Below are 15,610 nucleotides of genomic sequence, written 5' to 3' on the forward strand. Positions count from 1 at the left end.
TCCATCCATCCATCCATCCATCTATCTATCTATCTATCTATCTATCTATCTATCTATCTATCTATCTATCTATCTATCAAAATAAATAAAACACTGTCCTATGAAATTAAATCGTTTTTGGGCGTTCAGAAAAAACCATCTCTTTTCTTTAAACCTGCAAACAACGGCTCGAGTGTAATCGTTGATTAAATTGTAACACATTCCAGTATAACGTCTTAGCATTGCTTAACACTGCGCAACAGTATCAACAAACTTTCTAATGATAGGTGGGCGTGTCCCTGGTCGCTGCCTCGCAGCGATTGGCTGCGCCACCTGTCAATCAGTGGGTGTGTGCGCTTGTGTTTTCACATACTTCTCCTTTATACCTCAAGGCTCGAGCATCACAAACTAAAGCACTAAGATACCAAACGCGAACAATGAGGGGAGCCAGCCGGTCAAAAAACACGCAGGATCTGGATAAGAGGGGTAAGGGACATGCGGTTATGGCTGTTCTTTGGCGGAAGGAGCTGGTATTTTGTGCGCGAGGAGGAAGAAGTAAACAAGACTCTGTCACGTAGGCGCGTGTGTGTTGGACTCGAGAGCCCACGAGCCGTTTATTTGAACAGTAGCATTATATAAATGGCCTCTTAATCGTATACTAGCGTAACCTATGCGAGTACAAAACCATGCACATGGTCTAAAAATAAACTAACGCTGTGTTCTGTGTAATGCATTTGAATGAATGGAGATAAGCACACAGTGTTTAGGTCATGTGCTGCACACATTGACATGCATCGAGGTCGCATGTGGTCGATTTCATTGCGTTTTGTGTATTTTCTCAGGAGTGTTTGTGTTGTGCATGTCACCCATGCTGTACAAGAGTGTGGAGTTGAGGTCAAATCATGGCCATGTTTGTTGCATTACTGACATGGAGGTAAACTGCAGCGTGTCGGGTAGTAAAAATAGAAAATTGTGACCTAGAGAGAAGACCTAAATAAAAGGCATTCTTTAATTAAAGTTAACAGCAAATGAGACATTATAACGGACACAGCTTAACTGCAATTGCATTTGTTCCAGATTTGTATAAATGGCTGGAAAATAAGGATGTTGGTGTGTTGTAATTGCTAACAATCTGGGCTGGTAATAAAATGGTTGTAGGTTTGTAGGTTCATTCAGTCCATTGTGATGAGAATGACAGTAAGTTTCACATCAGAAATAAAACCAGTATAGGCCTAATTACATATCAGAAATTTTGTACAATGGCAGTATAATGATAGTTGTTTACTAGCGTGGGACCAGATGAGCAGGTCATGATTTGTTGTTTGTAGAATGATATCAGCACATCCCACACCCACTTGTTCACTTTTTAGCCACGCCGGACCTAGTTTTATTTGGAAATCTGCTGATTAATGGCTCAGAATTACTCACATGATTTTCATAGTTTGACAGTAGATTTGTATAAAATCTAGAATTGGAAGTGAATGCATGATTGTTGAGGTTTTGTGGTTTACTAATTCCTCTTGTAGAGCAGCTCAATCTCAGTTGCAAGATTTGTCATACACTTAAATTTTGTATTCTTTCTTTTAATAAAGAAATGAAAATGAAAACATAAAATCTGTTACATCTACAGCACATTTGTTTTTAAGTAGAATACATTTTGCAAATGTGAAATTGTCCCTTAATTTAAGATGATCTATTGATGTGTGTGCTGTAAAAAGCAATCTGACATTGTGCAGCCTTGTAATCTTAATGATCTTTTAGCTTTATGTAAGTGCAGACTGCACACTGATATAAATATACATTGTTTCTCACAAATCACTATTATTATCAAGCTCTGCGCACAGCTCAAGTCAAATCCCCACAATCCATATCTCTCAAAATGTCTGTTTCTTGCCATCTAGTGGTCGATATGTGTATAGCATCATGTCTCACTTTTAAAAAAATGTAAGAAAAGGTTCTGGGATTTTTTTTTTTAAACCTTAAAATATGAATTTTTGTAACTGACTGCAAAAACATTGTTTTCTTGAAATGTAGTGTTTAAATGTTTAAGTTTAGGTTGTGTCTATGGTCTGTTAAGCTGCTAATTTTGAAGGTGAACTTTGACCTTATTAGCATTGTTTTCCATTTTATATAGCTGTTTTTATTACAAGCATTCTGATTATTTCCAAATGTTATTGTTAAAACATGTTTTACAAGATAGACCAGTGATTCATAAAATCACATCTGGTGAAATCGGATTATCCAAGTTATAACTTGCCAGCACCCTGCAAAGGCCATTGAAAATCTCCCTGATCAGTGTAGCCACTGACATCACTGGTTTGTTTCAACAGTTTAATTGTACATTTAATTTAATTTAGTAATTTAACTCTGAAACATACACTGCTGTTTAAAAGTTTGTGATCGGTAAGATTTCTAATGTTTTTTTTGTTGTTATGCTGATATATTATCAATGTTGGAAATAGTTGTGCTGCTTAATATTTTTTTGGAACCATTTTTTTTTTCTTTCAGGTTTATTTGATGAATAAAGTTTAAAAGAACAGCATTTATTTAAAATGTAAATCTTTTCTAACAATTTAAGTCTTTATTATATATTTTTTAATCAATTTAACTCATCCTTGTAGAACAAAAGCGTTATTTTCTTTAAAAAAATGTAAAAAAAAAAAATTACTTACCCTAAACTTTTGAATGGTAGTGTATGGTTAAATTAAGTTAAATGCTGTTAATTTTGAACTTTTTATTCATCAAAAGAATCCTGAGAAAAGTATCACAGGTTCCCCAAAAAAATATTAAGCAGCAAAACTAAATTGCAATAATATTTCTGTATTTCTGATCAGCCGTGATGAGCAGAAGGGACTTCTTTAAAAGACAGTACAAATCTTACAAATCTTACTTATCCCAATCTTTTGAGCGTCAATGTATATATTTTACATTTCTAAATTCTTTGAAAATTAATATTAAATCCATTTGTCCAGTACCTCACAGAGCCGCTTGGACAAGCAATGTTTTATAACAATAGAGTTACCTAAAACATGCCCTATAAAACAACCTCTAAATTATCAGCATGATCAAAATTTTGCTAAAAAAAAAAAAAAACATGTCTTTGGGTTTTTTATTTTTTTTTATTTTTTTATTTGCTTTAGAAAGTGAACTGCCCTTTATTATACTGTAATTATAAAAATATCCACCTTCAGGTTTTGGTACACGTCTTTTTTATGTAAAATCTATAATGTTTTGTATAACGTAAACGAAGTAGCCTAGCTATTAATAACGATATGAAAGTTATTCTTGCAACATTCTCAGGTCAGAACGATTTTGTCTTACTGGAGGCATTTGTACACTAATAATAATGTAATAACAACTTTAATCTAAATAACGGTAACGTACAAACAAATCAAATAAATAAATAATTACGCTGGAGCTGCAGCAACCTTAATCGATTATGATTGGTTCATCCATATTAGCGCTGAGAAAAGTAACAGACACCATGCGACCATAGACAGAAAAGTACAGAAAATCTTTTCAACAGCTAAGTTCAAAGTTCTTTAGAAGTATTAAAATATAAACACATATATAGACCAATCCGCTACACTACTAATTCTCTGTTTTATACCGAATTACCGTATATTTATATATTTTAATCACTAGGTAAATTACACCAGACATTATGGTAAAGTGTAGTTTATTTTTAAGGTGCGCCTTTTTTCCTGTCGTTACGGTAGTGTTGTTCTCCAGTCTCATGACGTTCTTCAGCGCTGTCTTTAGTGCGCACTGATGATTATGGACGTTCGTGTGTTGAGACGACGAATATAATGAATGTAACAGAGGACAACACGGAGCAATGTGGAAATAGTCTCACCCGAGAACTCACGCAGACTCCTTTAAAGAAAATATGGGTGCCATCCTCCACAAACGGCCTTCCAGAGAGACACATAAGTCAAAGAAAGGGTAAGTGTGGGTGAAAGGATGTGAGCCGGACATTGATGCTGGAGTCAGGTTTACAGCTGGATTGTGGACAGTTCTAGAGACTCTTTGTTTGATTGCACTTCATTGTTTTAATAAAACGTATCCGGTAGATGTATTTGTATTTATGTAGGCTATAACATTCATTAATAACACTTTAAATTGTTACGTAATACTCGATAGTTCACTGGTAAAAGCAGATTCATATAAACTATAAATGTCATAATTATAATTTCAATAATATAAAAAAAGTATATACCTACATATATAAAAAATTTACAGTGACATTATTTCATATCGCTTCAAAATCCCCACATTTATGGAAAACCTGGGAATGTAAGGCAATTTAAAAATTGTTTTACAAGCCAGTGAAGGTTATGGAAATTATTAAAATACATGGAATTTAAAAATAAGTAAATAAATATTGTTTTTTTATCTGTACATTATCTGTTATGATGTGCTCTAACATATTTCAACGGCTAAATGTTACTCTAAATGTTTAATATGAACATTGTACAGACCAACATGTCATTTTCACCCATTTTAAATTGCAGGACTATGTTGACATTGTTATGATTATATGCAATTTTATGTGGAGATAATGAAATGACTTGTGATCTACAATGACAACACACCGATTTTATTACAGCAATAAAAAGTTTGCCCAAACTGCACACAGATGAAAAAACACTTTTGTTATTTACACCTTATGGTGTGGTGATTGACAGTTCACCTGCAGTATGTGGATAAATATTATTGTTAAACATCTCTGCTAAGTTTTATCTATGTTTTTTTTTGCTCTTACAGTATGCATGACCAACTGCCCCACACTTATAGTAACCGTTGGTCTCCCAGCCAGAGGAAAGACCTACATCTCCAAGAAACTGACACGCTACCTCAACTGGATTGATGTTCCAACAAAAGGTACGCAGCATTTGCAGTGTGATTAGACTGTAAAATGTGGTTGAAAATTCTGGCCATGAATTTATTGTTGAATATTAGTGGCTTTGCTCATTCTGAAACCGGTTTATCTTGATGTTTCACCCCTGCAGAGTTTAACGTGGGACAGTACAGACGTGAATGTGTGAAGATCTACAAATCCTTTGAGTTCTTTCGGCCAGACAATGAAGAGGGGCTTAAAATCAGGAAGTAAGACATTGCTTTTTGTATCAGTGGCGACCAATCCAAACGTTAAATGAAACTGCTTAATGCTAAAAACGCCCAGAAGCTCATTTGATACCTTGACTCTTCTAGGCAGTGTGCATTGGCAGCTCTCAATGATGTACGGCAGTTCCTCACAGATGAAGGCGGTCAGGTGGCGGTAAGGAAAACATTATTTGTAAATGCATTGAATAGAATAGAAAATGTTATGGTTGCAAATACAGTGTTCAAGTACAAGTCATTGTCTTTCTTTAGTTGCAATTGAACATTTCATTGTTTTTTATGCATTTACCTGTTTTGCTTCACAATCTTCAGGTTTTTGATGCCACAAACACAACCAGAGAAAGGAGAGAGACGATCATCAGATTTGCAGAGCAGAATGGTTTCAAGGTGCTGGATATGGGATCATTCATTTAAAGGGGTTTCTCTCATGTGTTCGCTCTTTTAAAACCCTCTTTTCACACCCCTCAGGTTTTCTTCGTGGAATCTGTATGCGAAGACCCGGATGTTATTGCAGAGAACATTGTGGTAAGTCTCAGACCTGCGGAATATCTTCAATATCTTCATCCCACCTTGTTTTTGGTCTGAATTTGTGGTCTTGGTGTTCAGCAAGTGAAGTTGGGCAGTCCAGACTACACGCACTGTAACACAGAAGAGGCCGTTGCAGACTTTATGAAGAGGATCAAATGTTATGAGAACTCTTATCAGCCGCTGGATGAGGAGCTGGACAGGTACATGCCATTTTGGTTCTGCTGAACTTAATTCAACCTGTGAGTCTATCGGTTTCACATGTTCTTCTTTTGGTGTGTTCAGGGACCTTTCGTTCATTAAGATCATAGATGTGGGACGGCGGTACCTGGTGAACCGGGTTCAGGACCACATACAGAGCCGAATTGTGTACTACCTTATGAATATCCACATCACGCCCCGCTCCATCTACCTGTGCCGGCATGGAGAGAGTGATCTGAACATCAAAGGTCGTATCGGTGGAGACTCAGGACTCTCGGCCAGTGGAAAGGAGGTAAGCTCTAGAGGCCTATTTACATCCACTTATAATTTCTAGTGTAACTAACAAGCACCAAATTGGCTTGATGGTCTTGAAATAACATGAAAACGTAATAAAATCAGGACAGAAATATATTATTGTTAAGGTTTTGATGCATATGTTATATATAACATATTCAAAAGGTTATGTAACATGCAAATGATTATCTGCTTATCAGTTTTAATTAGATCAGATACTAAACAACTCATTCAGGTATGACCTTTTTTGTGTGTGTTTATCATTTAAACCTCTGTTTTTTTCACATTCCTTCTCAGTTTGCTAAGGCTTTGGGCCAGTTTATCCAGTCGCAGAATATATGGGACCTGAAGGTGTGGACGAGTCAGATGAAGAGGACCATACAGACGGCAGAAGCTCTGGGTGTGCAATATGAACAGTGGAAAGCGCTCAATGAAATCGATGCCGTAAGTCTGTTGTTTATAAATGGGGAACTTTATTTCGGGGATATTGTGTTAATTGACTGTGTTCGATCTGTGTGTGTTTAGGGTGTTTGTGAGGAGCTCATGTATGAGGAGATCCAGCAGAGATATCCACTGGAGTTTGCATTACGTGACCAGGACAAATACCGGTATCGCTATCCCAAAGGAGAGGTCGGTTTACTTCAAATCCTCTTTCTTTCAGTCAGTGCATTATTTAATTGTGCATAGCATTTTAATTGACATCATGAGGGTTAATGGCCTTATTCATGATAGCGTGATATTTTAGCATTCAGAGTTTGAATTGCTCTTTTATGTCCCTTTGGAGACAAACAGGTTTTCCTCACTCTTTAGTGCAATAAACAGCCATCAAAGAAATGTTGCTGGTTGCTAGACTTTTAAGGGTTAGTCACCAGTCAAATATTCAGAAATGGAGTAAACAAGTCTGTTTTGACACTGTTCCAAAAGGGCGTGTTTTTATGAACTGTTATTGCTCTGACCGTGTACACAACACTATTACTCTCAGCCGGCACATACACACTTCCAGTTGCTCCTCTCATCTGTCTAGTTGGGAGCGTGTTTGTTCTTCAGAGCAAGCAGTTCTCATTTAGATCAATATCTTGAACCTGTTTACTCGGAGAGCATTAAAGCACTATATTAGATAAAGATTGGGTGCAAGGTCCTGGTGTCTTGTGTTTAACTGTGCATTTATTTCAGTGCTGGACATAAGGGTGTTTTAACACTGTACTAACATCGGTTTTGATTCCGTATCAATTCAGTTAGAAACATTTCATCTGCTTGTCAGTTTTAGTTATGAGAAAGGTTTCTGTGAACATGATGTGATCTGTTGGGAAAATTCTAACTGAGTATTATCAAAACATTTATGTTTAATTGTAGGTCTCAAACCATTTAGTATAATTTGTTTTTATATTACAAATTAAATGGTCAGTGCTTAGTGAAAACTATGTCAGAGATTGTGTAATTGTAGTTACAACGTATTGAAAAACCTTATATATATTATTTTAGTACTATTGTAGTATTTATTAATATGTTGAACTAGCTTTTATTTTTCTATATTCTATTTTCATTCCTATTTTAGTTTAAGATTACATTTTTATTATGTGCATTTTGTCATCTTTATTTTTATTTTTTTATTTCTATTTGTCTTTATTTTTATTTTAATAAATTTAGTACTTTATTTAAAATGTATTTTATTTCAGTTAGTTGCCAAGGCAACATTTCTAATTTCCATTTCAAGTTTTCATTTAATAATTCTGTTTTATATTATTTCTGTTTTCTAATTTTTATATTATGAATAATAATTCTACAGTTTCACAATCTTTTAATGTGATAAATTCACTTTTGGAGGTGCAAATTAGGGTTGGGCGATGTCTACAAATTTTGCGTCGGATGATGTCTACAGCGAAACATCGCGATGGATGATGACATCGGTGCGGGGGGGTGGGGTAGTTGGAGTGGAGTTAAGGGATGTGCTCGAAGCATGAATCCTTGTAAACAACTAACAATTCCTAACACCGTGTCTACATCGTATTCGAGCGGCGCGGTGTGACGCAACAAAATACTATAGAACCACTGATCTGTAATAGAGATTCATTGTATATAGATCAGTCAATAGAACTCATTATAATCAGTGATGCTGTCTACATGGATGCGATGCGGCATGGCACCACAAATCCCTGACAGTAAACTGCTGTCGCGTTCTATTTATGACGTGCTGACACAAATTTCAAATGATTTTCAATGGTCGCTTTTTGATGGAGGACGATGGCGAATGTTTTGCTGATACTTAACACCACTGACAAACATATATTCTTGTAAAATGTGTTGGAAGTACTGGTTCTTCATGGTATAAATAGAGTGCGTATGATTGCGAATCTCGAAAGTGATGGTAAAACAAAAAAAAAGAAAAGATGGGTCGTGTATTAAAAAAAAAAGCGTGGGGGTGGATCACGATTCCGGTGCAACATCATTATGTCTATCAGCCATTGGCAATGGATGATGGCATCGTCTATCAGCCCAACCCTAGTACAAATATTCAGTGTAGTATCCCTGCTGCTGATTTTGTTCAGCCTTTAATGTTTGCATATGTGTGTGATGTGACCGTTATATGGTAAACGGAACAGTGTTGTAATCCAGTATTCTCCTCACAGTCTTATGAAGACTTGGTCCAACGGCTGGAACCTGTGATTATGGAGTTAGAGCGGCAGGAAAACGTTCTAGTCATCTGTCATCAGGCCGTCATGAGATGCCTGCTGGCCTACTTTCTGGACAAGACTGCAGGTAATGACCGATGTGACAGTACTCATGTCTCTTTTTAAATCTCAAATCACTTGCACAGTTGTACTGATGATTAATGCATTTAAAATAGCATTCTAAGTAATAATTGAAAGTCTATTTATTTGGTGTACAGAGGAATTGCCTTACCTGAAATGCACTCTTCACACAGTATTGAAGTTAACACCAATGGCCTATGGTAAGACACCCTCTCTTAACTAATATAGACATTGTTTTATATAATGCTATTCAGATCTTGATTGTGAATCACTCTGGGTCTTCAGGTTGTAAGGTGGAGTCAGTCTGTTTGAACGTGGATGCTGTGAATACGCACAGAGACAGACCATCGGTAAGACTCACAAACACAGATCCACTGAGCATGTCAGTCAGACTGGTGGTTAAAAAGCCTCCCCGCCTGTTTTAACTCAAGGGAAAGTGTGCAGTCAGTCTGTAGTTGTGCTTGAAAGCTCTTCTGTATAATAAAGTGATTAAGCTTTGTGGTCTCCTGAGCTTCGGCTGTTGCATGAAAGATGTGGTGTTGGATTCACTGATGATTTTTCCTATTAGCGTTATTAGATGTACTGCAGCATGCCAGATTACAGTTCAAAATATTTTTTTATTGTTCTTCTTTTTTTCTCCATACTGCTGCTTTTTCACTTTAAATTATTATTCTTTTTTTTCTTGTCCAGTGGTTTTTAGCACTTTTTTAGTATCGCTCAGATTTGAATTTGGTGTTATTTTGTTTTAATTTATTAATTATTATTATTATTATTATATATTTTTTTTCATTTTAATATAAGTTTTAGTTATTTTATTGTGCCTTTTTTCATATTTATTCTTTTTTTATTTTATATATATATATATATATATATGTATATGTATATATGTGTGTGTGTGTGTGTATGTGTGTGTGTGTGTATATATATATAAATAAAAATGATTATATGTAATCTGTATTACATAATCAGTTTCCAAAAATTTATTATAGATTATATTATGATTACTTGTATGTTTACTTTTTGATTGATTACATATTATTCACACAACTGCAATAAATTATTAATAAATAAAAAAATTATTTCTCCTAATTAATATTTTTTTTTTGTGATTTTTATTTTTTTTTTTTTTTACTAAGCCTACAGCTTTTAGACATTTCATAGTCATAATTTTTTTTATGATTTAATTAATTATTAGCATTAGCAGTTTACAAACCCCCTGTAGTTCCCTCAGAAACCACAGTTTGGGAAACCAGGACGTAATGCAATGTTTAATGCACTTCATGTCATTGGTAACAAAGAATTGAATTTATTATATTAATAAAGTACAAGATAAACCTTTTCAAATCAACGTCATAAACAAGTTAGATCAAAAGTAATCTAAAACTAGTCAAAATGTGTAATTATTATGTGACTAGGGATAAGCTGAAGGTCATTGTTTAGGTCTTGCTGTCTTTATATGTGTGTGCTCTGATTCTTCCGTGGAGTTTTTCACGGTTCTAATACACAGTCGACACCAACTTACCTCGTCTTTTAATATGTGACGTCATTCACTGTGTTTGCTTCAAACAGAACGTAGATGTGTCACGGCTGCCGGAAGAGGCTTTGTTAACAGTGCCAGATCATCACTGACAGTACCTCGTTCCTCTCTTTCTCACACACCATTATGCCATTCCCATCCCCCTTTCTTAGGAATGTAGACAATCATACATTCCTCAACGCTTCTGTGGCATTTTCTAAAATCGGGCCATTTTTACAGCTCAGTAAATGTCGTTTGAATTACAACTCAGAAGTGAAGAACAGAAATTGTACAGAATATGTACAGAAATTGTCAAAAGTTATTTCAGAATGTGTTTTTGTGTTCATTGACAACGTGTTAATACTAAATTGCACTTTATAATGAATGCGCACTGATGTTTTTCAGTTCCTGCTGCACGCAAATGTAACTGCTGCTATGAAAGAACACCAGTCACTCCAGTCGCATGTGATATTTATTTATGATGCACGTGTAAAGTAATGCAAATGTAAATTAATTAGGGATTTGGCTGGTAAATTTGACATTATTGTCTTAAAAGTTCATATCTGTATCATGTATAGGTCAAATTTGAAGCAGATTAAGTAGAGCCTTATCTTGCATAGACATTTTAGATCATTTTAGATATTTACGTACGGTAATAATTTATAGTAAATCTTTCAGTTTTTTTGAAACACTAAGGAATGTTATGATGTGAAACTCTCTTCTTCCGGTAACTGAGGAGGAGGAAAAATCTCTACTGTAATGCCTGTTTGCGATGCTAATAAAATGTATTTAAATAGTGAAATCCTGTCTCTCTTTACATTCACCCACAATTCTGACTGTCGCTGAAGAACAAAGACCGAAAAACTTCTAAAACATAACTGCACCACACTGCAATAAGACAAAAACATGAATATGACAGACAAACAAGACGGGGACAGTAATGTGAGTTATGTCAATAGACTTTGACCTGAACTCAAAGGGCAGAGTCAGGATGGAGATATTGAGCTAATGATATCAGATCTATTTCTGTCATTGTATATCACCCCTCACTTGGTCCCATGATCTTTGACCTCCGTGCTATATATACCGTATTTTCCGGACTATAAGTCGCACTTTTTTTCATAGTTTGGCTGGTCCTGCGACTTATAGGTACGACATATTTATCAAAATTAATTTGACATGAACCGAGAGAAATGAACCAATAGAAAACATTACCGTCTACAGCCGCGAGAGGGCGCTCTATTCTGCTCAGTGCTCCTGTTGTCTACACCGAAGACATAGAGCGCCCTCTCGCGGCTGGAGACGGTAATGTTTTCTCTTGGTTCTAAATAAATGCGACTTATACTCAGGTGCGACTTATAGTCTGAAAAATACGGTATATATAAATGCGTGTGAGTGTTGTTTAAAAAGAACTTTACCAGTACCAGTTAAAAAAAAAAAAGTTTATGTTTTAAGATAACAAGGAGTTTTTGAAAAGCAAAGCAATGTAATGGTATGTCATTTTCTGGTTTTCTTCCTAGAATGTTAATGTACACCGCACTGCCGAAGACGCCCTACAGACCGTCCCGCCTCACTTCTGACCTACAACCACTGCATCTTCTCCAGTGTCTCTCATGCAAGCCTGGGCTTACCATTACTAAAGGTCGACCCTGCCTTCAGACAGACCCCTGGTCAGGTTCTGGTTTTTCATGTTAACTGGTTAATTAGTTGCCGTAAGATTTCTACTGACTGTATAAAGTATATGGTTTCTCACTCCATGTTTTGAAAGACCCGTGGCATGAGATACACATAACCTGGAAGATCGTGTTTTGGGAAATATGGGTTTTAGGTGGATGTTACATTTCTTTCTACGATGGCTCTTATATGTATGTGTGATATACATATATTTACAGATATGCCAGTTACACCAATGGGATCTGCAGGTATGTTATTTTGCTGCTCCTTTAATAGTGCTCTCATTTTGTCAAATCTAAAAGGTAATCTCTCTGTTATTTTGAGGGATGGATGTCAAAATGTGTGTGTTTTTGTGCCTGTGAACATACAAACCTGAGAAAACACTCATTGTGTCAAAAAATGTCCTTCATCTTCTCTAAAGATAGAGTGACTTTATTTATCTTATTTTTTATGTTCTTTAAGAGTTTAGATATGAATATCCACCTTTCACCTGACATTTAAATTCAGACACTAATTGTTGATTGAAGTGCTAGTTATTTTAAATCAACAGTGAGCTGTTCGGGCAGGTATTTTTATATCATGTACATTTTGTTTAGAATAACTGCAGAATATTCTGACTTTCCAACAGTGATTTTAACTGCATGTTTCTGAGAAATTGAAGTGCTTGTGAGAGAAGCATAAGCTGTTTTGTTACATTAACAATTTTGGGAACAAGATAAAAGTCTCGGAATTTGTATTCATTTTAAATATGTTCAACAATGATTCATCTATATCCATTTCCATATAAGGATTCAAATATAGTATTAAACTCTTAAGTTTATCTGGGTCTGTCCGTTTTATCTGTAACTCCTTTCATCCAGTATAACATAGGTATAGGTTGACTGAATTGTTGCCTGTCTCGAACCATGTCCAAAGAGTTCTGTGATATATACTGTGCATTTGAAACAGATCTTGACTATTTTAATGAGATTTTCTGGAGTAAGTAATTTTATGATTGTTTCGGTGCCAGTATCACACTAGAAATATATATTTTGAAGTTTTGAAGTAGTAGTCCATTAATAGTAATAATCACAGATTTTAATTCCTTGTATATACTGTGTATCCAAATCATTTGTCATATTGCTACACCATGTTGACATAACAAAGAGACATATTGTACCGCATCATGGGAAAATAATATATTTGATGTCAAATAACATGGATTTTTTTTTTTTGTACTGTTGAAAATGCAATCTGTGTTTGTGTGTTTGAATTTTATCTCCTCCTTGAATAAACCTTTTGTGGTGATTTTCTATTTTTTAAGTATTTTTTTATGATCTCTCTCTCTCTCTCTCTCTCTTTGTATGTATGTATGTTTGTATGTACAGTATTTACATATATATTCACATTTATATTTAAAAATTCATAAATCTAGAATAGGCATATTAACTCAGAAGTTATGTAACAGTGTATTATTTGACTAAACCAGCAAACTAGTAGTTGTCTTTGAGGGGCTTTACACCCAAGGGAAATCTATGGGTGTCTTTCGGGTTGAGTTACTGCCTTTTAGCAGGACACAAACAAGTCATTCTCTTCATGAAGTGCCAAATTTTTATGGCTCTGTGTTGAGTGAAGTATCTCATCTCTCGTAGACATAGAGATACATTCCTTTCATTTCTCAGAGGGTGCACTTCCTGTAAACTGCTGTATAACATGTTTTCTAATTAAGACTGATGTCGTAAAAGCTGTGTCCCCGTAAATTACTCTTTTGGCCTCATGGTGTGTGTGTGTGTGTGTTTGAGGTTTAGTAAGAGGGCCACAAGAGACTGCTAGAGGGTCCGTGGAAATGTGTAGAGAAAAACTGTACAAGATGTAAAATCTAATAAATAGAAAATAAGATGAAAATAAATAAATGGATAAAATAGATATGATAGATAATAGCATGAATGAATAGATAAAAATGTATTCAAATAAATAAAAAAATAAGTAAATAAATAAAGCACAAGGGAGTAGAAAACAGTATAAAAATAACTACTAAAAAAACTATTAAAATATTGAAGTAAATAATAAAATACAAGAAACTAAAATAAAGAAAGAACAAGAAAATGCTAGTGGGTTATTGTAAATGTTTAAAGATTAAAATAAACACATAATTAATTAAAAAAACACAAATAAATAGATAAATAATAGATTAAACACCACAGCAAAGTAGTAAGTAAAAATAATAATAATGTAATTGCTATAATAATTTTTTGTTGTTGTGTGCTGAAGGTGGAAAATAGATTTTTTAGAGGAAGGAGGTGGGCGTTTTTCTTCCTGAAATCAATTACCATCTCCACTGTTTGTGTTTTTAGCCACAAGCCGTTGAATGCACACCATGACATCAGACTCACTTCCTCTCCATGTAGACTGTTAACAGAACATGAGAGAATACACATCATGCATTTCATCATGCATGTAATAACAGACAGGATGAGGATATTTTTAATTGGGAGCCACAGAGTTGACAGATCATACTTCCTGGTCCTAGTAAGAACTCTGGCTGCTGCATTTTGGACCAGAATTTGTTTATTAAGTACTCAGAACAACCACCCAGTGAAGCATTACAATAATCTAAGCTCAAGTCATGAACGCATGAATTAACGTTTCTGCATTTGACATCGCGAGCATAGGTCGTAATTTAGAAATATTTTAAAGATGGAAAAATGCAATGATAAATTAATAATATTCAGAAGAGGATCTATAGCTTAAATGATATAGGGTCTAACTAAATGTTTTTGGTTTAGATTATTTATTAAGTTTTTACAACTTTTCTTGTCATATAGCAGAAAATGTGTGGAATTATTCTTCAGGGAATCTATAGTGCACTGTCTGATGTAGGCTGGTTATAATTTTATCTCTAATAGTATTGATCTTGGAAAGAAGTTCAGAAAGTGATTACTGCTGTGCTGTTGGGAAATGTCTGTACAATTTAGCCACGGTATTGAATAAATACCTGAGGTTGTGTTTGTTTTCTTCTAAAAGAGATAAAAAGTAATCAAATCTAAATGTTTTTAAGGCTTTTGTTTATGTAGAAGTACTTTCCCTCTATGCAACATGAAATACCTCTAGTTTTGTTTTCTTCCAGCTCTCTTTAGGGCACGAGTGTGCTCATTATCGCATAGTGTCAAACTGTTTTCCTTAACCTTCTTTAAATGTAAAGGAGCAACAATGTCTAATGTGCAAGAAAAGTGAGTGAATGGTTTCTGTTACACCATCAGGTTTTTCGAAGCTATAGTGGATATGCTGAGGAACTGAGACATATACATATTTTTTTGTTGTTGTAGAAGTGATGGCTCTACCATATTTGTAACTAGGAGATGAATTTGCAGCTTTGACTATATGGAGTATACACGAGGCTAGCTAATGAGCCGAGATATCATCACTCTGCTGATTAAATCTAAAGTAGGATTGCGACTATGCGTAGGTCCTGCCACGTGTTGTCTGTATGTTGATTTGGTACTCAAGAAACATTTGTTATCATGGTCAATGTTGAAAACAGTTCTGTTACAGTGCTGCTTAATGTTTT

General features: G+C 35.0%; 1 protein-coding gene across 6 annotated transcripts; it reads left to right on the forward strand.

Moving 5' to 3' along the window:
* Positions 1-306: 306 nt before the first annotated feature.
* On the forward strand, positions 307-13,355 carry LOC128022171 (6-phosphofructo-2-kinase/fructose-2,6-bisphosphatase 4). Of its 6 annotated transcripts, none has more exons than XM_052609474.1 (15): positions 3,686-3,924; positions 4,747-4,863; positions 4,992-5,088; positions 5,194-5,260; positions 5,416-5,490; positions 5,572-5,628; positions 5,710-5,831; positions 5,914-6,121; positions 6,421-6,567; positions 6,649-6,753; positions 8,751-8,880; positions 9,011-9,073; positions 9,159-9,223; positions 10,443-10,504; positions 11,910-13,355. In XM_052609474.1, the coding sequence occupies exons 1-14, from the start codon at positions 3,789-3,791 to the stop codon at positions 10,500-10,502; spliced, it is 1,449 nt and encodes a 482-aa protein (XP_052465434.1). In that variant the 5' UTR covers positions 3,686-3,788; the 3' UTR covers positions 10,503-10,504; positions 11,910-13,355. The 6 variants fall into 6 exon arrangements, 5 of the variants coding, with proteins under 5 accessions (XP_052465435.1, XP_052465436.1, XP_052465434.1 ...); XR_008185871.1 differs by lacking the exon at positions 10,443-10,504 and having other exon boundaries at positions 3,700-3,924; positions 11,910-12,059; positions 12,282-13,355; XM_052609475.1 differs by lacking the exons at positions 3,686-3,924; positions 10,443-10,504 and adding an exon at positions 307-465.
* Positions 13,356-15,610: the final 2,255 nt, after the last annotated feature.

This window comes from Carassius gibelio, chromosome A11, assembly GCF_023724105.1.
Source record: "Carassius gibelio isolate Cgi1373 ecotype wild population from Czech Republic chromosome A11, carGib1.2-hapl.c, whole genome shotgun sequence".
NCBI lineage: Eukaryota > Metazoa > Chordata > Actinopteri > Cypriniformes > Cyprinidae > Carassius > Carassius gibelio.